The following is a 27,363-nucleotide window of genomic DNA, read 5'->3' as shown; positions in this document are numbered from 1 at the left end:
GTGATTTAAGTACTGATCAAAGATAATGTCCTGTCCTTTTAGTTCAGTTCCTAGTCTCCCTGTTCCAGACCACTTGCCATGTTACATGCTTTTCTCATGTAGATCCTACTTGCCTCCGGTCAGAAAATATCATTCTCTCTTCCTGTGAGAGGATATGAATATTCATCACTATATTCTGCTCTCCAGTCTGGATTTGCAGCAGCCCTTGGAAAGCAGTTTACTGTGGTCCTATGGCAGTCTCTCGGCATCCTCTTTGGTGCCTGGCACAGCAGGGTAGCCCTCTACTTTAAGTCCTGCTGGTAAGCTGTGGGGTCAGGGAGAGAACTTCCCAGCCCCCTTTTGTCACCATGTGTCAGCTCACTGCTGCATGCTTTGATCCTGAAAACTAAACTATTTGTGTATCTATCTATATAAAGGGATTTCAAGCAAAGTGTACATTCATGATAGATGTACTTGGAAGTGTGCTTGCACCCTGGGAAATTAATGAGGTTTGGCTTTGCTGATATAACTACTAAAACTGCTGAAAGGTGAGCTCAACATTGGTATCAAAGCAGATGAATGTGAGACCCTGCCAGGCACATGCTGAAACTCTGAGTAGGGTTCCAGGCACCTTGAGCTCATTTTAACTTTAGGCAGCCCTAGTCTTAACTTCTTCTTTCTCTCCTTCCCAGCCTCATATTCCTTCCTCCTTCATAAACATCATAAGCTTTGTATTCACCAGCCACAGAAGGATGTCTCCTCTCTCTTCCACAGCTGTGGAAAGCTTTAACTTTCTAAAATCCCTTATTATACTTATTAATTTTCCATTAGTGTTTGGAGCTGCATTACATATGGGAGCACTGTACCTGTAGAGTAAACTCTTAAATCCAAAATCAGACCATATTTCTGGCAAGAGGCCACTAGAACAGGAGAAGTAACAAACCTAGGCATTTTGTCCATCAGAAGAATGTCAACAGACAAATTACCATAACCTGCCTGAACCAGCTCAACCCTTCTGTAAATGAAAGCCCAGACTGTATTGGGAGTGTTTGCTTTGTCATTTTTTAAATAAATGAAGAAATCAATGGTGTATTCATGGCAGCCAGTAGAACAAGTAGTCATCTTAGCTGGACAACACCAGAACCCTTACTGCTGTCACTGAGTCAGTGCAGTTCTGGCTGGTATCAGCACTAATCCTATCCAGGTAAACACATATTTGCCTCGGTCACAAATTTAAGCTGTATCAGCTGCCATGCTTTCATCTACCAGTTTTAGGAATGTGGTTTCTGCACTGAATCCATCTGGAAATTACCCCCTCAAGACAGATTGCTTGTCAGTGTCTCCTTAGGGCTTGTCTTTGGTACTAAACACCACTGTTTCTAAACACTGCTATTTCTATCTACCTTTTTTTGTTGTTTCGTTGTTGTTTTTTTTAACCTTGGGGTAGCTGATATACATCAGCTATCCAAAGATAAAAGGAAAGGTAAAGAATACCTGTAGCCACAAGAGCAGATGAAATGGGATGCAGGAGAGATGCTGGCTGTGGGGTAGAGTCACATTACAGTAAGACTTTGCTGTATTTTGTCATCTGGCATACATGATGGATGAACAAGATTGCACAAGAAACAAAGAACATTTCAAAGTTATTTTTGAGACCTGACTTTTCCATTTTCAACTGTAAAAAAAAAACCTAAACCCAACAAAACAGTTGTCTCCTTTTCATACTATTTCACACACAGATAGTCTTTGTTTTCAACTATGTTAAGGCCCTTCTGTACCTTCACCTTGGTAATTTTATAGTATGATAGCACTTTCTATTGACTGGGAACAGTCAACAGCTTGTTGCTGTTAATATTTTCAAGGCAGCACACTGGAGAGGAACACTGATTGGAACAGCACTGCACAGCTGTGCCAGAGCCCTGAACAGAATCCTGAAACTTCATGGTGCAAATAGAAAGGACCTGGTATGCTCAGGCCACTATGTCCATCAGCAAGCCTTGACGTATTTGGGCACGTTCAACTAGCATGACATAGAAGAGGCTTCTGTGAGTCTCCTGTGTAGATTCCCAGGCAACCAGCACCAGAACAAGAGGACACACTGTTAAACTGTGTCAGGGGAAGTTTAGGCTCGAGGTGAGGAGAAAGTTCTTCCCAGAGAGAGTTGTTTGCCATTGGAATGGGCTGCCCAAGAAAGTGGTGGAGTCACCATCCCTGGAGGTGTTCAAAAAGGGATTGGACGTGGCACTTGAAACCATGGTTTAGTAGCCATGAGGTGTTGGGTGACAGGTTGGACATGATGATCTTCGAGGTCTTTTCCAACCTTATTTAACATTCTTATTTAACATTCTATGATTCTATGAGACTTCTATATTTATCTGTTCAAATTGTCTTCCCTCCTCATTGAAAATATTTGCCTCTCAGAAAGCTAGGATTAATGTTAAAATGGTTGTTACATTACAAAGCAAGGTCTTTAAGTTTAGCTGAGAATATATGACAATGACGTACTTTTGTGTCTCAGACTTTGAACTGATACCACCATGTCCAAGGGAGATAGAAGAGGAAAGTACTAACTCTCCTTGGTTATATTAATTAAAGTATGTCAGGAATGAAAATTAAGTTCATGAAGCTGTCTTAAGCCATGCCAACATTTTGCTTTCTCAGTGTATTGACATGGCCAGAATACCCATTTCTAACCTTTCCTGAGTCTCCATATTACAAGACAGTTTAGTGACTAACCTTTCAGCCTATGTGTTTGCAAATCTCTTTTGGAGTTCAGTTTCACTTTGCATGCCATCTTTCTCTCTTCCACGCCCTGATCCTTCCCCTCAACAAGAGATGCAAACAGTAGATAACTAACAGTTTAAGAACTTGTGATCACCACTGGCTTTCACGGCTGGAGATCATTATTAAATGAGACACGGAAATTCCCAGACGTGGAAAATGTGGAGCTAGCTTAAAGTTCAGAGCTCTCCACATATCTTATTCCTGGAGATCTGAGATTGCTTAAATGTTGAAGTTCTTGTCATTTCTGACTGTGAAGGTGACCCTGAAGTGGTCACTGCTCCTAACCTGCACCCAGGCAAGTTTAAACAGTTCTAATCAGAAGCGTGAGTTCTGTCTTTGATCTTTCTGAGCTGTTAATTGTTTATCCTGAATTAAATATTTATTTTGGACTTGTTTTCTAATCTAGGGCTTTAATGCTGCACAACACAGGTGCAGACTTTTGTCATTTTAAGACTACCAGTATTATTTTCAAGATAAGCTTAAGTTTTAGTGTCTTGCAAGAAATACTCAGGCTCCTGGGCATGCAAGCAATTTCCTAAAGGAGTCCTTGGCTTCTAAATCACTGGAGTATGTTTGAAGACTTAACCCCTTAACAGAAAACTATAGTGATTAGACAGAATACATTCTGATACACAGGAAGTTATGAGTGGCTTTAAGGATTTAGCATAAGTCAGTAGGCAATTAACTCCAGCTAAATCAACACAAGAGAATGTCCACTCAGATTACACAGTTTAACATCAGTTTCTATACAAATATAAGACTTACCTGCTTAACACCTTTATAGCTGCATGTCTATAACTTTACACAACTACTCTGAGAAATATGAATGCCACTTTCAGTGGCACCAGCCTCGTAGCTAATCAAGGCTATAATGCTACACTTCACCCTAAATAACTATTTGGTATTACATACATTGAGAATAAGGAATACTGATGCAATATGATCACCCACCACTTCTGGAAGTCCTGAAGTTCCCAGCAGACAGAGACCTCATTTTACACAGAATCCCACATTCCCAGCAATGGCACTCAAAGACAGTCCTTGAGCAGAACTGGCTGTCATTGCTTGACATGGAAGACAGGAAACAAGGAAACTTTTAGACTGCTGGTTTGGAAAAAACACATATGGGCTGATAGCATAGCACCTGGGAGACTTGGAGGCTAACTCTGAGCCACCAAATGACCACTGTAGCACTGACACAGAGCTATGGACCTGGAAGCTCAAGTTCTTGGTTATTTTCCAGATCTACTGGTTAAACTCTAAGTTAAAGATGCATGTTGCCAGTGGATCCAGCCTGCATATACTCAGAAATGTATTGAATATATTTTGGTGAAACATTTTGGGGTTTATGAATATTTATTTTCTATTAAAACCCTTTTACATTGCAAAATTTTCACTACTCTCAGTCGAATTTTCACAATCACCTTCTGTCATACTCACACAGTATATCCAATATAATTAAATTCATTTGACACTGCAAGTGCTTGGGTACCGCCTAGAAATTCGTTTGCAAGAAAGAAGGTCAACAAAAAAATTAAAGGCAACTTTCACAAAAATCCTCATATTTTTCTGCCTGTGAGATAGGAGTAGATAAAATGAACTAGAATAGAATAGAATAGAATAGAATAGAATAGAATAGAATAGAATAGAATAGAATTAACCAGGTTGGAAAAGACCTTCGAGATCATCAAGTCCAACCTATCTCCCAACACCATCTAATCAACTAAAACATGTCACCAAGTGCCCCATCCAGTCTCCTCTTAAACACCTTCAGTGATGCTGACTCCACCACCTCCCTGGGCAGCACATTCCAATGGCCAATCACTCTTTCTGTGAGGAACCTCTTCCTAACATCCAGCCTAAACCCTAGCATAGCTTGAGACTGTGTTCTCTTGTTCTGTTGGTAATTACCTTGATAACACACGGTTCCAGAATCATGCCGCTTTCCAGAAAATCTATGATTAATCCATATGTAGTATTTCTCTCCTCATAATTCTTGATAAGTTTTCTGTCTTTAGATAATTGCTTTCCCTGAACAAGCATACTTGTTTTTTTAATCTGAATTCTGTCTCTCTAGTGTATAGATGGGATATACTAACATAATAGCATAATATACCCTGTGCACCAAAGCACTTAATCTCAGATCAGCTGAAGGGTTTAAATACATTTGTTCTCAAGAAAACACCTAAATTGAATATATCCATAATCAAACTGAATTACACTTCCACACTGGCCAGAATAACCAACTGGCTTTGAAAGGAATCATGAAAACATCATCTGGGCCACGTTTCCATGCAGGAATTGTACTACTCCAACTATCTTCTAAAGTGTGGATGCAGATACATTGACATTGAAGTGTTTATGTCACAGGAGTTTGCTACCATATGGAAAACAGAACATTGTATCTGCTTTTTTTCAGCTGCATCTTCCCCATAGGTTTCAGCTGTGTGGTTGTTCTGGTAATAGTAATGCCTCAGACCAAAATATTACATAATAGTAAATGCTCCACACTGGAAATGTCAGTGACATGAGTAACTTCATCTGTCAAAGACATCATGAGGTTGTGAAGATAGACCTGGATGGAAAACTACTTGCTGTGCCTAAAAAAAATGTTCCTTCTTCTTAACCAACCAAAAGGTTTCCAAAAGGCTTTTTCTTTTGGAAGGTAAACACAAATGTAGTATATTGCTGTAACAAAATAAAATAAATATGAGGATAGTGAAGGCTGAAGTAGAGGACTAAAAGAAGATGCAGATTTATGGCTTTATCTATATTTTTTATGTCTTTCATAACCTGATTTCTGTTTGTGTTCACATGCTGCAAATGGCATAAACATTAGACAGTAACTGAAATGATGAAGCAGGAGTACACCAGTAGGAAGCAGCACAATAACACAGCAGCCTCATATGAGAAAGCTATATTCCAGCAGTAGGTAAAAACAAGGGCAGCTAGCAGCAGCTGAAAACCAGCAAAGGATGGAGAGTACCTGCAGCAGCATGTCTTCTGGACACTGTCTTTTTTAGGGTTGGAATTTTCAAGTAAAGTAACATATACTGACCTTACAGTGATTTACAAAGGGAAAATAATTGTTTTCTTCGTTCTTGTGAGGCTCTGGAACTGAAAGAAATTGTCAGCGCTATGTTTTTTGCAGGCTGATTTACCTACAGGACTCTCTGGGGATCTTGGATGTTTCATACAAGCCTTTTATTGTAATTTATTTGAACTAACTGGCATCAGTTTCTGATTTAATACTGTGAGAGGATAGGGAGCAAGGAAATACAAAAGGCTTCAGCAAAGACATTTTTGCCTCTTAACTATTTGTTCAGCATTAGAATGGGAAATTTACAAACTAGAAAATGAGTGTTAAGGGGGTAAATAAGAGTCTCAATCACCTCATTTAATCAGCATTTGTTTTTCCAGTTGGCTAATGTCCTATACCATTGCCTGCTCTCTGGTATAATACTTTTTCTATAATGTTGTCATTCTTAAATTTCTAGTAGTACTTTTTCTTTCTTTCCTCCTAAAAAATGAATCCATTAATTTAGAGGTATAATATTGCTCTCTCTTCTAAAAGGAAAAAGAGATGAAACAGGTTTTTATATTAAGACTGAAGAAGAGTATTGCAGGTTATTTATTGCTAAAAAAGGCAATTAACTAGTAAGGAGAATTGTTCATTATTATTTCCCCAAATTTGAAATTAAGATTTTAAAGGGCATATGGCAATAGAATGTGATGTAAATGGCAATAGAATTTATTGCAAATGCATTTTATTTAAACCAAAACCAGGTCAGTATGAGGCAGATGTCAGTGGAGAACTAATCCAATGGTTTGATCAATTCCAAACATTGATTACTGTTCTTTCATCTGATAGGGAATATTTAAATATATAAATATATAAATTTATAATATAAAACTATGCATATAGGCAAAGCCTCTTAGTAGTACCTCTGTGACTTACAAGGAATTTGAAAAGCCTAGTTGTGTCATTACCACTACCCAGGGAGGTGGTGGAGTCACCATCATTGGAGGTGTTTAGGAAGAGACTGGATGGGGTGCTTTATGCCATGGTTCAGTTGATTAGATAGCATTGGATGATAGGTTGGACTTGATGATCTCAAAGGCTTTTTCCAACCTGGTTAATTCTATTCTATTCTGTTCTACCCAAACTTTAGTCTGATCACTAAGCGTGAAATGAAGGACAACTTCTAAATTGGCCTTTCTTTGAATTCTCAGCCATATAGAAACTGAAATTCAAACTGGGAAACTGTTTTGTAAACATGTGAGTCAGAAGTGTTATTGTTTTAACACATGAATATTCTTTGAGAAGCTGGTGAGAGTTAAATTCCCTGAGGTAGGTGAAGTGTCATTGTAACCACACAGTTTTATCCTGGGCTGATTATGCAAAAATACTTTCCTTTTTTTTTTTTAATCATACTAAAGAAACTGATAATTCTGTCAGAGAGTTGACAGACTCAAACCTTAAAGCACCTTATTTGCCTACCTTCATCTGCAAAGCTCAGAACGATGTGTTTGTCTGGCTGCAGGGGAAAAAAATAATGTAAAAAAATTTAAGAAATTAAAAAGCCTGGTGCCAGAAAACTAGCACTCATGCAACCCTTTGCTAACAACTTGGTGCCAGTAAGTGGCCAGTGGGACTGATGACACACTTCCTTTCTGAGCACTGACAATACAGAATTTGAATAGTGCATTGCATAACCTGAAGATTTTCATTCCAAAAAACAGAATAAGAGTTTGGAAAAAAAACCCAAAACTCTGTGTTGCTGTCCCTCTCGCTTTCCCAAAATCTTGTGCAGAGCTCACCACTCCATTCTCAGGTTGCTAAGCACTGTTACAGCTCCAGAAGTAATGTGAACCAGCCAGGTATTTTCTGTGCAGCTTTCTCTTTATCTATACAAAAATACATAGGGTGATACTTTAATATGATAAAAACCCATTAAGGGAAATCAGTCCTATAGAACAGTTTCCAGATTCCTCTCTTAACTATCCATAACACACGTATGAACCCATCTTGAATGCAAAACTCATTTACACATGCAAATTGCATAACTGATTGAACAGTTACCAGATTCATGTGTTCAGGTGGGGGATTATTTTAACATGTACTTCAAATTGTGTGGATGCAGTGTAGGCGTTCTGCTCAGTTGATGACTAATATCCCTCAGGGGAGACCCATGAAAGGGAGAAAATAATCTGTCAAGAACGTACTTAACTTGATTAGTTTAAGCCTAAACACTTGAGCACCCTTTGAACCTGAGCCGAGATGGTTCTAGGAACCTTCTCTAAGGCAAGTGCCTCTGGCTGAAGGTTCAGGATTGCTGTCTCTTCCTTATTAAAGGAACATATTGTACAAGTAAAAGGATATTATGCTGGATCTGGAAAATATTTTCCAAATATGTACTTAGTGTGTGTTTAGATACTTAAATACTGCATGAACTACTTTCAAACAGCATTGTGTGTTTAGGGCACGAGTCTGACTCAGGATGCTAAACATGGCTGGGTTTGTCTGATTTTCACATTTTTATGTTTCTGCTGACCAGTATCATGCCCCTCTTGCTTTTCACAAGCAAAGTGTGGACAGCCCATCTTTATGCAAAAAAAAAAAAGGGGCAAATATGTGTGGTTTTACTTAAAAAGGAAAAAAAAAAAAAGTGTTGTTTCTGTTCATATGCTGGTCCTTGGGAGGGGAATGTACCTTCAGAAGCGACAAGCGCCCTTCAAATTCTTATCTAAAGGAATCCCACAGGAAACCTTGGAGCTCTTACGAGAAGTTATGGTTATTTATCAGATTTACAAGGACACTAGTCTTTGGCTATCAAGCCCTCTTGGAGCCACCAACTGTTCTCTCCCTTTCTCCTTGTCTTTAACAGTAGAAGTAAACATTGATTGAAGTTTGTTTCATTCTATCAATCTATAGTACAAATAGGCTTTTAGTACAGTATCAGTCCTGAAATCATCTTCAGGTTATGTCAAGTTACGGAGTCTAGCAACTGACAACAAACATTTGGACCCAGCCTTTACTGGGTGGGGAAGCAGTAAGAACATCTTCCTCACAGTAACCAATGGCTATCATTTTCCTGATTTGTTAGTTGGCACCTTTAATGGGTGCACATCTCTCAACATCTCAATTGCAAAGATCCATATATTTCCCATAGGGCTGTCTCTCATGACAAGCCAGAAACTAAAGTAACGTCTCTTGAGTAAAAACCCAGAGGCTTATTATAAAACAATCTTTTAAATCATATTTCATTTGTGTCATTATAATTATATGCATGTAAAGTACTGCACAAATACCCAGTTCCTGAGAAAATTAAAAGGGATGGCTAGACAGATCCAGCCTGTTTCAAAGAGTAACTGAGTTCAGAAACTACACACAGAGTATGGTACTACAGTTGGGACCTCTGATAGTAGATACTAGTATCTCTCCCGGAGTGAAACTGGGAAGCATTCAATAAGAAGGCAAATATAAAAATTTCAAAAGTAACATGTAGAGCCATGACAGTGTGTAACCTGAATAGAATAGAATAAACCAGGTTGGAAGAGACCTTTGAGATCATCGCATCCAACCTATCATCCAACACCACCTAATCAACTAAACCATGCAACCAAGCACCCTGTCAAGTCTCCTCCTAAACACCTCAAATGATGGTGACTCCATCACCTCCCTGGGCAGCACATTCCAATGGCCAATCACTCTCTCTGTGTAGAATTTCTTCCTAATATCCAGCCTAAACCTCCCCTGGTGCAGCTTGAGGCTGTGTCCTCTTGTTCTGGTGCTGGTTGCCTGGGAGAAGAGACCAACTCCCACCTGGCTACAACCTCCCTTCAGGTAGTTGTAGATAGCAATAAGGTCTCTCCTGAGCCTCCTCTTCTCCAGGCTAAGCAACCCCAGCTCCCTCAGTCTCTCCTCATAGGGCTTGTGCTCCAAACCCCTCACCAACTTTGTTGCCCTTCTCTGGACACGTTCCAGCAGCTCAACATCCTTCCTAAACTGAAATCACATCTTGGTCAGGTAACTCAGTGAGAATAATGGTTGATGGAGAATATTGTCAAGCAGGAATAGGAGGCAAAACTCACATGTTCTAGTTCCAGTTGATTCTTTTGCCCTGTTCTTACAGTCCTTTTCTTGCTTCCCTCTGCTTTTGTTTGTTTTTTCTTTTACCTTTCTTTTTTTATTTCATTTTTAATTGTGTGACCTAGGTGACTCACACAGCCATAACAGAGCTGTCTGTAAAAACACTTTCCAAAACCTCAAAGATTAATTTGCACTAAATAATGTTTAATAAATCAATTTGGGAACATCCAATAAAATGTATAAACCCACCATCATTCTATTATTACATTAATTCAAAGAGCTTTTGATGGTATATTTTTGGGCCACATCCTGCTCTGTTTGCAGCTTAGAGCAGGGTAAAAGCTTTTTCACGCCATGGTCATTTTGTACTGCTTCCAACTTGCTGAAATATGTTCTTGTCCACAGCTTAAAAGTTCCTGACAAATCCAGCCTGCTTTAACCTGAGTGCTTGAGTTTATGATGTGGTAATCTGTCAGATGTGCAGTCCTGCATGGTTAAAGTTCACTGTTTTAAACAGTATATCTTCACATATACTTATCCCCAGCTTTCTTAAGCAAATAAATTAAAGCATTTAAAAGAATGGGATTATTATGGCCAGTGCACTCACAACTCATTTTTCTATGTTTTTACCTTGAGTGGTATCTCAAGCATACTATTCTATAATAAACAATCCATGACAACAGAGGTTAAGTGAGTTAACAACAGAGATGGATCTGCTCCAAAACTCCACTTCTGAATGCATCTGAACTTCAGCAAGTTCAAAGCAAACTGGAGGGCAATGAAACAGCCCTTTCTTAAGTCCATTCTTTCCTGGCTTCATGGGTTCCTTTCATTTTCTGTGATACAAATTAGCCCCCACCTGGGACATTTGCATTTACTTCTCTGAAACACAAATTTCAGCTGAAGCTGTGGCTGGGAGTAGCATCCTGCTAGCACAGAAAAGAGAGCTAGTGGTTCAGAAACAGATGGAGGTTCCACTTTTTTCTTGCTGGTTGAAAGAGTACTGGCCATCTCACTGCCCCTCCTTGCTTCAGCTGGGACCGCAGGATTTCCTCTCCTCTTCTCCACTTCTACAACTGCTGACACCCTTCTGAGAGTACAGACAGCCACATTTTCTGTATTTGAACAGAAGTGCTTTTCAGTACTTCAGCTATGAAGTAGCTTCGGTACTTCATTATCCAGTACTATGGCAGAAGCTACTACTATGAAGTAGCTTCAGTACTTCAACTATGAAACACAGGGACCCAAACAAATAATGTATTCTCTTTTAAAAATAATTTTTATTCTTTAGTGTACTCTTAATGTCATGACAATTTCAGTGTTATTCTAGGGGAAAGGGAACGGTATTTGTTTTATGACGAAGGTACAAGGAGCTTAGTAACCTGTACAGTAACAGATTCTTTTCGAAAGAGCCTCTCCAGCCCAATATAAACAAACTAATCTTTCAACAATAAGACACAAGACACAGCATTTTCAGGAGATTAGAGAAGGTCTGGTAAAAAGAAACTGAAAGCTGACAGGTTACAGCTACTAGGCAAGCCAAATAACATTCAAGAAATACATGGTTCACTGTGAAATGTCTCGGTTTTTTAAAGGGAAAAAGCCAATCTTGGTCATTATTTCAGCAGTTGTGATGGCCGTGACAAGATTTGCTCATAGATGCCAAGAGGAGCTCTGCTGAGCCTGAGGCAGTTTGAGTGAGAATCACTCTGCTGCTACTTTTCAGCTGCACGCATCTCTCGCAGTAGCGCCCCACAAGATAAGAGCTGTTGCTAGCTCGGTGGCGGCAGAAAGGAAGTGCTCACGCCTGAAGCTGAAGCAGGTGGAGGAAACTCCACAGGGGCCCGCATTCAAAGCAACCTTATCAAGTAGCATGCGTCTGCCAGCGGTGGCATGCCCTGTGCTTCTCTGTGCATGATCTGATATGCCCAGTGTCAGGTCATGTATAGGAGCTGAGATACAGGCACACATTCTCAAGTGATGATTCCCTCTGACCTCCTCCCCTCTCATGTGAAGCAACTTCCCCAGAGCCTCACTGTTGCAGACTTTTGACAGTTCAGAGGTATGCAAATGGTTGGGGCCAGGCTCATGTTGCATTAAAGATGGTTAGAATAAGACTGGACTGTCAGCAAGACCTGGAGGATTTTAGAGGCATGGGAAGCATTTATCCATCCCTTGCTTAAACAGAATTTCTTTCAATAGATAAAACACATTCTTGTCTGGACCAACAGGAGTGGAAAAATCTGGAAGAATGAATGGGCTGTTTGTTTTTCAATGAGTAGTTTATTGGGGTTTGCTTGCCCTATTTTGAGACACTATTTTTGCAGAAATGTATTTGCTTCAGCAAGTACATTTGGGAGCTTTGACCCATGTCACCACAGCCACTGTATTCAGCTGAGCCCTTTTGCAGCAGGGTGGAAAGGCAGAGCAATGCCCTGTGCCAGGCACCATATATGACCCTGTTCAGTTAACTGTCACTGCATGTGGCAGACACTCAAGCAGAAACATTTCTGAATAGAAAATGTGCTGTCTGAGAATGAACAATGTATGGAGGTGGATCATTCAAACAGGACAGAGTGATGTAGGTGTAAAGCTTTCCCTTGCTGCAGTAGTTGCAACCTTTATTCTTTGTCTTCCTAGTTTCATAAGCATGACAGCTTTGTCAGTACTTTCAGACTGAGAAGAATAATTAAAACTAAAGATCCTCCCTCCTCTCAAATCTTTAACCAAAATTCTCCCATGTATAGAAGTGTAACACAGAAATAACAGCCTGTTAGACCCAGCCTGAGGATTAAGTAGAACTCAGGTGTTGTATAAACCTTATCTTGGCCCTGCACACCAGGACGTGCTGAGCACAGTCCTAGTGAGAAAGTCAATACAAGGAATAAAGAATATGCCAGTATTACTATTCTTATTCTACATATGTATGCGGTTCCAGTGTCTTCCCTCTTAGCCCAGCATTGTTCATGCCACAGCAGAGGCATCTTGTGCAGCTAGAATATAAGCTGGCTGCAGGACTGGCCATATTGTGAGAAGAAACAGAATATGAGAAACTGTAAGAGCTCAGTTGGAATAAGCTTTGTCCATAAACTCCCGCCAGAAGAACAACAAACCTTTCTAATTTGGAGGAGTTTTTAGTATAAAGGACTTTCAGCTTTGTGAATGTGACTGTTTCAGCTGAAGGATTTGCATGTTGCAGGCCTGTGTTGGTTTCAGTGGTTTTTCACAGGTGCCTAAAAAATAACGTATCAATTCAGATATATTGCCTCAAAGCGGCCTCCCACATATAACCCTTAAAGAAACATGTAACTTTTTGTGTCCTGCACTCCAGTTCATGTGTGACATCCCACTCTCATTTTTACCTACCTTATCAATGTATGATTTGGATAGTTTTAAGAAATTATAAATGTGCTGGGAGCAGGAAAAGTTCTACTGACTTTATCCTCTTCAGCTTCATAATGTCTGCCTTTCTGTGGAGCTGAGTTTAAAAGCTGGATCAGGTGCGCTGGAATCTCTTCTCCTACATAGTCTGTTTAAAACTAGACATTAATGGTGTAAAGAGACTGACCAAAAAAGGCATAGAACTGGATATGCAACATTGAAGTCAGTTCAGGAGAATATAAGAGTCATTCTTTCCATTGTTATTTGAACGTCCTCATTACTGCATGGTACGGTGTATTCTTTGGAAAAGAAAAGGAGTGCATATGGGAGAACAGATTGGACAGTGTTATAGTCTAAAGTTATTTGCTCTTCACTCTGCAAGGTACAACTGAAAACATAATTCACTGCAGTGACTAACTGAAAGGTGCATATTGCTTCTGTATGCATTGGCAAACTGTCAAGCTGTTAGTCTGAGCTCTTCCCTACCCCTGCACCCTGGGCCTGATGTGGGGGTACTCAGCTGTTGTGGAAAGCCTGTGTAAAACTGCGAAAGTCACACATGGAAAGGACAAAAAGGTTATTTGACCTTCCTCCTTAGCAGTGCCAGACTGTACCTTTTATATAATTTAAAGCATTTTCATTCTCTCTTTCTCTCTCTGCTGTTGTTTGAAGGTATGAAATCCTGCTATCCACATAGGACTGAATTCAGATTTTATGTTCAAGCTACAATCAGTGTAACAATACTAGATTTCTGACATGGCAAACTGCCAGCCTCAGAGATGTTCTCCAGAAAAAAGGCTACCCAAAAGTAAGAAAAGCTTCAGACTTAAACTGGAGCTTAAAACTTGAGATCCCTGTTTAGAAACAAATGTGAGCTTGTATCACAATTTAATGGAGAAAAGACAATTTAGTTTAGTCACTCCAGGTATGAAAGTCAACCTTTTTTTTCTGGATAATGATAAAATGTTATAGCTGCAATAGCTGTTCAATGTGCAGCTTTATTGCCTAAGCTTAGATCACAATGGTGACCAGCCTGCACAACCCTTCTGTGTGCTCCAGTGCCCAACTTACTGCAGTAGCAACTTCCTAATTCTGTCTTGCCAGTGAGGGACCGAAACAGCTTCTTCTGTTTTTCTGTTCCAGTGATATGAGGTACCAAATTCCTCTTTCTGCTTTACTTATGGGCCCCAGTAATGTCCTTCCCACACAGCTGTTAACAGGTGCCAGATTTCTACATGCTATCGTGGATATAATGGATATTCCAACTGAAATCTTTCCACATTGCTCTCCAAGGATATTTAGATGCCAGCATTGCCCTACAAACAGTCCAACTATAAAGAAAGGCAAAGGAATTTAATCTCGTAGAAGGCATCCAAACTCTCCAAGAGAGAGCTGGAGAATAACTCACTTCCCACTACTAATTATTTGTTAGTTAATGTATAATTGTGTAACTAGGGCCTTTCCCAGCACTAGAAGGAAATTTGAGAGGCATGTCTGTGGCTGATGCATGCAGGTTTAATGATCTTGTCCCAAGTGCATTGAAAAGACTAGTGTTGAGACAAGCCCAGAATTACATGAGCCTGCTGTATTTGCACTAGATGAGAGGAAAGACATTTCTGACAGTTTTTATTCAGCTGGCTTAGACATTTGTCATGTTTTAATAGCACTGGGACAATTATGACAATTATTAACTCCTTTAGTAAAAATCAAAGTTGTATTATAATCTGTTTATAATAGACACACTCTGCAATAACATACAACACAGTTAACGTCAGTGGACAGGTTCTGGCCACTTCTGTTTAGTGAAAGCAGCTCAGTTTCTTCAAATCAGATAACAAGAATTAGTTTTTTGGTAGGGCAGAGGCAGATGTCATGTGGTCTGTGACAGAGGAAGTACAGTAACTTTCGTAATGCAAGACCATAAGCTCCAGATTACTTTTAGACTTATTTTGGCAGTGGGAGTGGTAATCGTGGTGGTGTAGTTTCTGTAGGACACATTCCTGCACTAAAATACAGGCTGCAGGAATCAGATCTCTCTTATGAAAATTAAGGGCTTCAGGGTTCTTGATATATCGCCAGGACAACTTTAACTTGGGCAAAGTGTTGCTGCTCCTCCCCTGTGAAAATTTCATCACAAAAGATGATGTTGCAAATTGTTTTATAGGAACACAGTCACACCTTTTGCTAGCTCTGATTGTCACTGAATTGCAAAAGATCAAAGGTGAGAGGGCAGAAGATGAGGCAGAACTAAGAGCCAAGCTCTCCCAGCTTGGAGAATCTCTGTTAAGTATCCTCAGTCAATGAGAATTCTTAAGCAAAGTTGCTGACCTGTTTGCAGATTGGCCCTATTATTTGAGTATGCTTCCTTGTTCCAGTGAAACCGTAATCACATGCCAGGAAAGCACTGGATTTTCTGTCCTAACTGAAGCAATGTTATCTGCAGAGTTCACCCATCACCACTGACTCAATCTTTAAAATTAATTAACTCCCTACACCATGTAGTTTTTATTTGCTCTTCCTCCCCTTTTCTTCTCTCTTTGGCAAAAGAACTAACAAGTACTCAAATGAAACAAGTTGTGAAAACTCTTAACAGCCTGCTAATCATTAGTTTCTATAGCCCATGATGGCAATGCAGTATTAACTAGTGAACTCTGCATGACTCAGATGGTCATCTCTGAGTGAAAAAAAGCAGCTAAGGATGTTCACATCGTTTTGGATACCCTCAGACAGCACCATATCACTTCATCTTGATGGGCTCAGTGCTACCTTTCCCATCCCTTTTCTCTCTCTCTTCCCACCAACTGCTCCATAGATTTTTGCAGATGTACCAGATCCCCAGGTATAGTTAGGGGTGCTCTCTGACTTGCCTCGACTCTGATTATTGACAGGCCCCTCCAATATCTCATTGCTGGCACCTTTGTGAGTCTGTCCTGAGTTACCAGGACTTCCCCATGAGCTCCTGAAGAAGAGCAGCAGTGTGGGCAATTAGAATCTGCTTACATTCATCCCAGACCCAGAACATTGTTCCAATTCTGAGATGAACAGGCCATTGGACTGAATGAATGCAGTGCTGAGGTGCTACACAACACAAGGAAAACCTCTAGCATCTGACTTGTATCTCAGTCATGGGTTACTGCAACTGACTGTGACACTCTACACACATCTCTGAAAAGCCATTGAGAGCCAAGGGCATGGTTTTTACTGTGAAACCAGGACCAGAATAAGTTATAACTTGCAGGCAGCAAGGTTTTTTTAGTTGTTGGGTTGTGGGGGGTTTTTTGTTTGTTTTGTTTTGTTTTGTTTTGTTTTGTTTTGTTTTGTTTTGTTTTTTACAGCAGTGACAACAGTTTAGCTGTTAGCAGTAGATCAGGTGTTTCTTTTCCTGATGTTCTGACTGACTCATTTTTGTGCCAAGTTGCTTCCTTAGAGTCATATCTGCTAGTGACCTGGATTTGCTTGCTACTTCTATACCAGGTTTTGGCATGTGGAAGTCATCACTGGAAGTCAACAGACATTGAAATCCAAGATGCCTCCAAACCCTCTAAATATCTATCCTTATAATGGTCTGGAAGGGTAGAAACTGTAAGTTCAAAGCCACTAGCAGCTTGCGCGCGCTTCGTTTGCAAGGCGGCTGTGGGTGTTATGTCTCAGCCTTTGCTGTGTTCTTTCCCAACACCATACATAGTGGAGGAGGGAACACAAAAGGACACATAGGGACCGCATGACAGGCAAAGGGCTGTGGAGGTAGACTATGACAGGCATTCTTGTTTCCTTACAAAACTCCTTTAAGCATAGAAGGAAGAGGCACATGCATACAGACAGTGCAGTCCATGACCCTTCTTTCATTCCAGGCCACCAACTACCAAAACATCTGGCATCCACAGCAAGATATTCTTTAAAATTCATACTCCTTTAAATGCATTTAGCCAACTCTCTTGCTTGATCTTTTTTTTTCCCCCCAAGATAAGACCCAAGCTAACCTTGCAAGAAGTTGCTGCAGCATTTAGAAGTGAAAAGATAATAAGAATACGATCCTTTTCAATAGTTTTCCAGTGTATAGCTGTCCTCATTTGTTATCCATAAGTCTTCACTCACCCAAGAGAGATGAAAAAAAGGCACTGGCATTCTTGCTGCCTTTTTTCTGCCAAAATAGATGTGGTGATTTTGTTTCTATAATGGGAAGAGGCAGGTGGGAACAGCTCCCCAGGTATGTTGACTAACAAAACGTGAGCACTACATGCTGAGCATGAAGGGAGCCCGATGTGGATGTGAGAACTGCTCAGTCACACACAAGGCCCTCCATTGCACAACCTGGCACACGGACATGCAGCTGCACAACCAACTGCAAGAGGGAGGAGGCCGACAGCTCTTTGAATTCTTGTCTGTAATCTGCTTCTGTCACATTCAGGTGGATAGTGTAACACTGGAAAAGACTTTTGCACTGGGTGACACAGAGATTGCCTCAAGTTAACGTCAACTGGTTTGGGAAAGAAGTCTCAGAGCAATGTGCAGCCATTCATCCATATTACCATACACAAATAGAACTTAACTCCTTCTTTATGACACAAAAATAAGACTTGACAGTGATGTTCTACATAACAAAATAACAGATTGTTGCATTATTCACAGACTCTGTTGCATTATTCACAGACTCTGTTACCATGGTACTCAGCTAGCCTTGAGCACACTATCTATAAGAGTAATGCTGGCAAAATGACGGCAAAACACAGTTTGAGACTGACATTATCTTAGTTGAGTTTTTGTGTACAGCTGTATGCTGAACTGCCTAGATCATTGACATGAGTTTCAGTGTGAAGGACTATCACAGGCATTTCATACCATCAGTGTTTATCTGCAAGACTGAGGCCATGGTAAACCAGAAAAAGAAGGATAGAGACTTCCTTTGTAAAATATTTTGGAAGAAACCAGATTTCATCATCTGGTTCTAAAGACCCAGTGATTGCTGTGGATGGCTGAGAAACAAGGCAGTTAAGGAAATACAAGCAGAAAAAATGTTGAAGTACCAGGACTTCCTGATGAAGACACTGCACTTGAACACTGCAGGTATCTTAGTGAAAACCAGATGATCCAAATGCATATTTTACCCTGAACACATTCCACACAGGTATTGTACTCATCACCAGTTATTCATTAAGCAGCATGACTAACATCTGTCATGTGGTGTTTGTTCACTCATTATCTGTCCATGGGTGAAGAATTCTGTTGCAGTGGTATGCAGGTTGTTTTGGTAAAGGTTTTTATTTTTGAAATATTATTTAGTATGTGTTGCCATACAATCAGGGCACGAAACATGCTGTTTAAATGCTTAGCCCAAGAGGTGTGAACAATCCCACGGGGGATTTTGGAACTTTCTACAAATGTCTTGTGTAGAATTCTGCATCATCTGCAGACCGGTTGTACCCTTTCTCTATGCACCAGACTGTACCGAAGATAGCACACCCCTCAACTTAACTTAAAATCATGCATGACTAGATGTATAACACTTGAAAGGTGTCCAAATTTAAATGGATAAAGAAAAGTGAAAAATGCAGAGCTGACAGGCATCATCAAGAACAGAGCCATCAACCAGCCAAAAATAAATTTCCAAGCAAAACATGGCAGAGGCTTGAAGTGAGCCTCATAGTTCATACCCAGCACAGCATGCAGTCTTTGCCACTACAAGACAGGTTTCCTTTGCCCACATAACGTCTTTTATTTGCTCCATCGAAAACATTTTCTGACGTTTATTCATTCATTCATTTCAGCCTGTTCTAGGAAACATCTGTACAGCAAATGTGTCTTAGACACACAGCTTGAGTGAAGGAGACTTCCTTTTGGGCTGCACAGCCTGAAATAATGACCTATGCAAATAATACAAATGATTGATACTTGTGGTATTGCTCACCACAGTGCTATATGCTGTTTCTCCCTTGATTTTTTTAAACAAAATTCAAAAACTTTTGAGTGAATAACCCTAGCCTTTCATTAACTTAGCCTAGCATGAAAAGCTGTGGGGCCTATGTGGCAGGTGTTGTGGGTTAACAATAAGGGTACTGTCTAATCCAAGGGAAATAGAGAGTAGAAAAGGGCCATGAATAAAAGGATATGGAATCTTTTATGAGGTCAGGAGAGGCATTTTGGTTCAGGAGGTGCAAAGAGAGGCCAACTACAGAAAACAATCCTTGCCATGCTCAAGACAGCAGTGTGAAATTATGCCTTGTTCTGACAAAGGAATCAAAGTGAAATACCTAAATGTAAGTTTGCTGACACTAAGAGGATCACCTCTACTTGTAGGCTATAGCTCCTGAGGGAATAAACTCCTTCTAGATGGCATTCCTTACCAGGCTCACCTCTTTTAAACTCAGTGAAACACAAGGAGACAGTCAAACAAGTGCAATAGCATTTCAACACAGGGAAAACAGTATGTGATTTTCAGGTTTGTTTGTTTTTAAACACTGACTGACTTAGTTACTGAGAGCACTAATTATGCAATCAGTGACTGGGAGTTTAGAGTGGCAAGCAGAAGCTGAATCAAAATTGCAAACAAACTTCCTTTAAAAAAAAAAAAAATCTGAAAGTGCTTTTGCTTTGTAATTGCAGTTGGTTCAGGGTTATTCCTGATGTTCCTTGTGCATTGCGCACTTACGGTAGTGTTTCAAGGGTACAAATGGGCTTTTAGAGACTTCCACGACAGATGGAGAAGAGTACCTTTTCAAAACTTAATCAAATACTTTCAAGTTACAAAGCACAGATGTTCAGGGTCAGGAACACACAAGTATAATACTGCTATAATGTGTCAGGCTACTGATGCTGCTGTTGGAGTAATCTAACCATTTGCAGGTGTCTCAGAAAAAGCTGTGGGAGCAACAAAAGGAAAATTTTACCATAGTTTGCCTGTAAGAAGAGTTCTTCCAAAACACTTGCCTTAAGTATTTACATAATTAGAGTTAAAAACTGTAAGGTTTGTTAGTAAGTGAGGCAAAGATGGATGCTCACATTATGTGGCCAATGACTTTTCAAGTTTTGCAAAGATCATGGGCCAAGTGATAACACCTGGGAATAATTTTCAAGTAGTAATTATGCTTCCTGAAATTCTTATTTTCCTTTGAATTAAAAGTTTTGCCTTACAACTTCATGAAATAGCCCCTATTTTGTCCTTAAAAAAAAAAGTTACTGTAGTCGACACTCATTTTTAAGATGTTTATTATGATGCCTTCTACCTGACTCCTAACACATATAAATGCCTTTTAAAAAGGTATTTCATTACTAAGTTTTGGCAATCCCTTCCTCTTCTTAATGTTTCCTTTATATAACTGGGGAAGCCCGTGCAAAGACAGTGATGCTGATCACATAACAAGCTTGTGGATTTTGTGGCTTCTACAGTCCTGCTTTTAGGCTGCCAGGAGCCTCTTGCAGATGTATTTTCTCTGAGTACTATATACAGGTTATTAGGAAGAACCAGTTATGCCATTTTCTGTGGGCAATCTCATAAGGGAATCCACTGGGCATGATTCAAAGCTCTACAGATAGAGCTGTCTGTGGATACCTGCTAACCAAGGCATGCTCCCTTGTCTTTCACACGTTCTCCTTTATGTTTTGTCATACCGTGTTATGTATTTTCTACTTGTTTCCATCCTCTTTCCCATGTTCCCTCCTCCCATTTCAACTATATCCACGTGAGAAATTTCAGCTGGCTTATCTCAGCCTTTTGCTGTGTGGACTCCAGCTGACACACCTATACATCCCAAAAATCCCTAGTGCTGATGCAGTTGATACAGACAGCTCTGCATTCTTGCGTGTTTTTCTCTTGTTGGGGTAGGGGCGGAAAGTAAAGTTACTCTCAGAAAAAACAGTATTTTTAAGACATACTATGTCCATGAGCGCTTTGCCAGAGTGCATAACAGACAGCTATCTCCTCTCCCTGCCTTGCTCTTTCCCTGACCCATTTAGCCTCATTTCATTCAAAACCAGTTGTCTTCCTTCTGCCTTTAAATGTGAATGTGGAGGAACGTGGATATTGAGCATCTCATGAAAAATCACTAACTGGGGTCTCTCCATCACTAAGAGAGTTTGGTACGGTGATGTAGATAGGAACATTCATTGAACGCACACAACACACGAAGAAACGGAGATACAGCTCCTGGTGAGCATTTGTACTGTAAACACGAGCATCTTGGAGAAAGGGTGAAAACTGGCGAGAGGCCCCCCATCTTCTGTCCACAGAGGTTCTGTTCACCTTCCTCCCCACACTTTGCTGGATCCAGGAAAGGCGCAGCTCTCGTTTCGCTGCTTTTCAGCGTCCAAAACAAGGAACTCCGCTGGACCTAGCCGCACAAAAGAAAACCTAAAATATAATTGAGGGACTTTGCCCCTTTATTTACATGGCTCAAGAAAAAATACGGGGGAAATAAACTAAACCAAAACAAAACCCACGGCTGCGAGCGCAGGGCTCAGCCCTGTTCAAGGGGGAAGGCGCCTCGGAGCGCGTTCACCTCAGCGACCCCCACACCCGCTCCCAACGGCCGCGCAGGCAGGGCGGGAGAGGAGGGGAAGAGAGGTCGCGGCCTCTCTCCCGTCCCCCGCGGCGGCCCCTCACAGGCGAGCGACGGTCAGAGCCAACCACCGCTCTCCTGTCCCGCGGAGGCCGTCCGCCCCTCACCAGGGCCGGGCCAGCCCGCAGGAGGTCCGGCAGCACCCCGGAGGCAACCCGCCGGCCTTTCTCTCGGCCCTAGAGCCGCATGCGCGAGCGGGCGAGGGGAGGAAGCGGGAGGGCACCAAATTCAAAGAGCTGCTGAGGAGGGAGGGGAGAAAACTGGGGGAAGGAGGCAGCCGGGGGAGTGGAGCGGAGCAGAGGAGGGAAGAAAGAGGGAGGAGGAGAGAGTGGGAGGGGAGTGTGTGGAAGACTCTAAGGGAACGCGGCAGAGGCCAGAAGAGGAGGTACGGTGGACGGCGGGAGGAAGGCAGAGGTGTCAGAGGAGAGACAGGGCGGCATCAGGCACTCACAGCTGCGGCGCGGGGCTGCCTCCCCGGCCCGCCTGCCGCGCTCCGCCCGCCCGCCCTCCCGCCGGCACTATGGTGGACAGAGGACCCTTGCTGACCTCGGCCATCATCTTCTACCTGTCCATTGGGGCGGCGATCTTCGAGGTGCTGGAGGAGCCGCACTGGCGCTCGGCTACCGACGACTACAAGCGGCAGAAGACGGAGCTACTCAAGCAGTTCCCTTGCCTGGGCCAGGAGGGGCTCGACAAGATCCTGCAGGTACAGCGGGCGCCGCCGAGGCCAAGGGGTGCTGGGCGGCGGTGGTGGTGGCGGCGGGCGGCGGCAGCAGGTGCTGCCGGGCGGCCCGGAGCGGAAAATACCGCGCCTTTAGGCGGGAGCAGCGCTGCCGGGCTGGAGAGCCAGGCAGCAACCCGGGAAAGCCCAACCCCGTGGCTGCATCCTCGCAAAGCCCGGTGCCAACTAACTGTCCCTCGAGCGGGAGCGCCAGGAAAGCTCTCAACCATTCCTAGCTGCTTAATGACAGAGGGATTAAACGTTTCTTTTTCTTTCTCCCCGAGATGGTAAAAGAGCTCGGGGTTAATTTTGGTTTTAGCCGGCTGGTCCTGGGATTTGGAGGAGTTCACGCAAGCCCATCTGCTGCTAAACCCAGGAGCTGTGAATGCGGCTCTTGTTTTAGCAGCCGGAGTGTTTTCTTCTGCCTCAGTAGATGCTGTGTTGTGAGGAAGAAGGGAAGGTGATGCCAAGCGTCTTGATCCTCTTCTGTTCGATCTGATTTCCTTTTATTTATTTATTTGGTACTGAACGCTGTCGTTGTGAGGAAAACGTGTCTGAGTGTCCGAGTACAGGTCCCGGAGGTCAGCTGGGGTAACTGGGGGAAAAGGCTCAATGCCTCGCACGGACCTTTGCAGCTCCTGTGCTGTTATTTTTTTACTTCAGGAGAATGACTTCTGCCCAAGCCATAAGGAGTTGATAATCGTCCTATCTCGCTTATCTGGCAGAATTCCACTTCAAAACTAATTATTAATAAATAGCATGTGTTAAATCATAGAGCAGTATAAATCGGGTTAGTAACATTTTATAGATGTGGTATCCATTAAAATATGGTGGCAAGTGATGGTGAACCATGGAAAATAGCTCCCCAAGATGTGTGGGGCTTAAGTGGTTGGAATGAATAACTTGGGACATTATTTCAGAATTGTTTATATTAACTAGATCTTCTGGTCATTATGGTTTAGATTTGTTTTCTTAACAATTATTTTCAAATTTACTAAGGGTAATCTAAAATATGAAAGACTGGGGAAATGGTTCATTAGTTCTGTTGGTGTAATTGATACTGTGTGAGCTTAGAAGAGGATATCATTCTTGATCCTAAAAGTTTGTGGTTTAAATTCTACTTCAGTTGGTGGCTGCTTTCTGTCTGTTTCAGATAGCAGAGCTTTTTGGTGGCAGTGTCCTGATTGTTACTATTTTAGTCCCTTATTAAATGTGTTTTTGTGGTATACAGTGAAAGGATGGGTGAGTGGAGGCCTGAAAGTATAAAGGGATGTTGGAAAATGAAAGACATAGGTTGTGGGGGTTTTTTAAGTAGGCTTTTGCTGTTCTCAAATCATACTGAAATCTTATTCTAGGTTAAACCCCAAACCTTTTTGAACATCCTCAAGAGGGTATGTTAAGCTTGGCATGCTAAACTTAATACCAAACTAATGGAGAATCTAGATCCTGCCTCAATTTAGGATGAAACTCATGTTGCTGGCTTTTTTTCCTCACGATCCTCATCACAGTTCTCAAGTGTCAGAAAGATCATTACGTAAAATACAAAAGAACAAGTATAAAATTATTGGGCAGTGCGTTAGAATGGATTGTTTGACAGAGCACACTGTAGGATGGAGATGGGTGCAGGGCAGTGAGGGGAAAAAAAGTACTGTTATGTGAACAGTGGCCAGATGAAAATATTTGGTTTGAATATCTCTCTGCATCACAATGTGGAGGGTCTCCCTGTTTCAGCGTGTGGTAGCTCCTGATGATATTCTCAAGTTCATGTGATTACACTTTTGCCTCTGCTACTTTCAATTATGCTTTCATTTCTGTGTTGAGTCTTGCTGGTCTGATGATTCCTTATATTCTGTTGTCTTAAATTCAGGTTAGCTAAAATTGAAGTCTTGCCTTGCTCTAATTTCACTCTTGCTGGTAACTGGAAACTTCACTGCCCACTTTCTCTCAGACTTGGTTTTTTTTTTTTTTTTTTCTTATTCAACTTACATGTGAGAAGTGATGGGAAGAAGGGGAGTGGTATTTCTTACAGAAGAGGATGGCAGGGGGAAGTCTAGCCTAACTGAAGCTCTCTGGGGTGTAGAGGAATCATGTAATGACATCAGGAACTCATCCTGAGTAAGCTGTGAAGTATATCAGAAATAGGCATTGTGGTTGTCCTTTCTCAGCCACTATCCTTGCTGCCTCTGTTGGGTTCTGCTGAATCTTTGCAATGCTACTAGCGTCTGTTTTAGTCTCTTCCCAGCCAGAATGTTGTTGATTTGAAAACGTGCATTTCCTGCCCCCGCGCCCCACCCCCACCCCCGCCAAAACATTGCCTCTGTTTTGTTCCCGAGCATCCTCCTCTAGCCTCTTCCGTGGACTCCCTGAACTTGTTCTTGGGATTTTATATGACTTGTGTCTCTGTTCTTGTATCTTTTTTAAACGGCCTTCAGTCTTCATCATAAAGCCTTTTCTCTCACTCTGCTTTCAGTCCTCGCTGGCACTCATGTGACTCTACAAACCTATATTGATCTTTGCTGTTACTTTGCTGATATTCTTTTTAATATCCCCATTTAAAACACAGTGGGTGAAGTTCTTCAAACAGTATAATCACCTATAGAATTTTACATGGTTGTCAGTAAATGCAAGGATGCTATGAAATGTTCAACTTGGGCTAACAATACTGATTTTGTTTCCAGAACAACTCTGAAAGGTGATAAGGACTTACTCAGAAACTAGTTCTCTTCTGCCCTTCTTCCCCAGTCAGGTTAGCTCATCTGAGCCTAACATTAGCTGTGTGTGAAATGGAAACTGTGTGGAATGGCTGCAAAGGTAGATCTGTAGTGTGATCTTAACCACTTAAAACGCAAGTAGGTTATCAACAGACTTCCAATTCACATACAGGCAAGTATCTCTGTACCAATAGTTTAGTGATTATTAAGTGGGCTGTATTAGGTTAAATACTGCCTGAAGTTTACAAAAAGGTTTTTACAACATGTTACAGTAGAAATAAATTGCAATAAATACTGACCTATATGCATTTAACATATTCAGAAAACTCAAAAGCTGAGTATTGTAAGATATGCTGAAAGGAAAGCATTTTCCCTAATCCTAACCGAGAAATGCCTAAAATTAAACTTCTTTTAAAAACCTTTTAGAAGTCTCTCACATGAAGAATCCATTTCCTTTTGATCATTTTAGGTATCGTATAATTTATCATAACTATGTGCTAAAGAAAGTACTTTAAACTCTTTTTGGACCAATGCTACATACACACTGACTTAAAAAGTGACTCACTCTGGATATTGTATAGGGTGGTTGCTGTGTGCCTGTGGTCTTCTGAGTAAAGCTGATTGCTCAGATGAAAATGTGTCTGAAGTGCTTCACATGACAATTTGTGTAGCCCTCCAAAGGTACTTGGCCCTAATGATGTATTGACATGAACTATGCAGCCTCACCCCCTATGTACAGTAACCTTTGACTAGAAATATCTCCATGCTATGGAATATCTGCAAAAATAAACATTTGTAATAGTGATACAAGTGCTGTATTTATTGAAATTAGAATAGTATGATGTCTCTGTCTGTTGGTTTAAAAAGTCTATGTCTTGTCCTTGCCATTTACTGCTGTGGCCAGAAGTCCTGAGACTCTGTAGGGTAATACCTTTGCCTACTCTGCTGCAGGAATGAGTTTTGGTGACAGAAGCCAATATAAGCCAATTAATTCATTTCCCTCTTCTCCAGTTCCTTACTTTTACTCTTTATTGCTCCATCCCGATTGTGAAACATCAGCTTAATGATAAAGGAGCTATTCATGCAAGGAGGAGCCCTCTTGACCCTCATGTCCCTATTTGCAGGAACTAAAGGTTAGCCAACACTCATCTGCATTGTATTTACTGGGAAATCTCTCTTTCTGGCCCTCGAATGCCATAAAAAAATTAAATGTTTCCTATTGATAAACATCAAGGTTGGTGAAAAGAAAGGGGAAAAACCTGAAGATGAGTGAAATTGTCTACTTTAAAAACAGCAATAAAGTTTAGAAACTGCTGGCTCTATTTAGGAGAAGCAGACGAACATACTGAGTATGAGGACAAATAATTGAGATCTTTATTTGAAAACCATACAAAACTTTTAACAGGCCTGAGAGATAACTTTAGAAACCTAAATGTTTAGATTTAAAGCCCAGTGCTGTGAACAAATATTTGTAAGATTTTTAAGGAGAGCTTCTGCTGGGTATACGTGCCACACAGAAGGTTTATGCTAATGGAAATAAAAGTCAAGTGGCTTAATAGTAGTTTCTCCCCTCTTTTTTAAAGCCAGTATGTCTTCTCTACTCACATACTGACAGGTGCTTTTACAGGATTTTGTTTTGTGTTTGAGGATGCTGAAGTTTGTTTTCATATTTGTTTATTCTTGGAGTTTGTCAGTTTTATTATGAAACTTCAGAAACGCTCTCTGACTCTGAGCACAGTTTTCCACAATGCTTTGCTCCCAAGTGCCTACCTCAGAGTTTAAATCTGTGTGAAATACTCTTGAGTCTACAAAAACTGAGCTAGGTTTTGAATGATTTTTGTGTGTTCAACATTTAATGAAGAAATTATGACTTTTGTTTATATTTTGTAGAGTGACTTTTCCCACCATAAATAGGAGCATATTTTTCATCGTTCTTCTCTTAATGTATGAGACTCAGTTCTGTAGTTGGAATGTCAGATGAGCTGTTCCTTTCAAGACTAAGACTTTTGCATGGGCTGAACAAAGTCAAGCTGAGCAGCGATCAGACAAGGAAAAGTGATGGCCAACAGAAAATCTTTAACTGTAAAGTGGATAACAGCTACAGCTAATACCTTGTCAGTGCAAATTAATCCTTATGCCTGA

General features: G+C 41.1%; 1 protein-coding gene across 1 annotated transcript in view; it reads left to right on the top strand.

Annotated features, from left to right (window-relative positions):
- Window positions 1–22,109: 22,109 nt before the first annotated feature.
- Window positions 22,110–27,363, top strand: part of KCNK5 (potassium two pore domain channel subfamily K member 5) — a 30,992-nt gene continuing 25,738 nt past the window's right edge. Inside the window, exon 1 of the mRNA XM_054162420.1 lies at window positions 22,110–22,495. Within this exon, the coding sequence (XP_054018395.1) occupies window positions 22,310–22,495 (186 nt within the window). The 5' untranslated portion in view covers window positions 22,110–22,309. The remainder of the gene's footprint in view (window positions 22,496–27,363) is intronic.

Source organism: Dryobates pubescens, chromosome 6 (genome assembly GCF_014839835.1).
Source record: "Dryobates pubescens isolate bDryPub1 chromosome 6, bDryPub1.pri, whole genome shotgun sequence".
NCBI classification, from domain to species: domain Eukaryota; kingdom Metazoa; phylum Chordata; class Aves; order Piciformes; family Picidae; genus Dryobates; species Dryobates pubescens.
The sequence above is the reverse complement of the archived record's forward strand: the minus strand, read 5'-3'. Positions and strand labels throughout refer to the sequence as shown.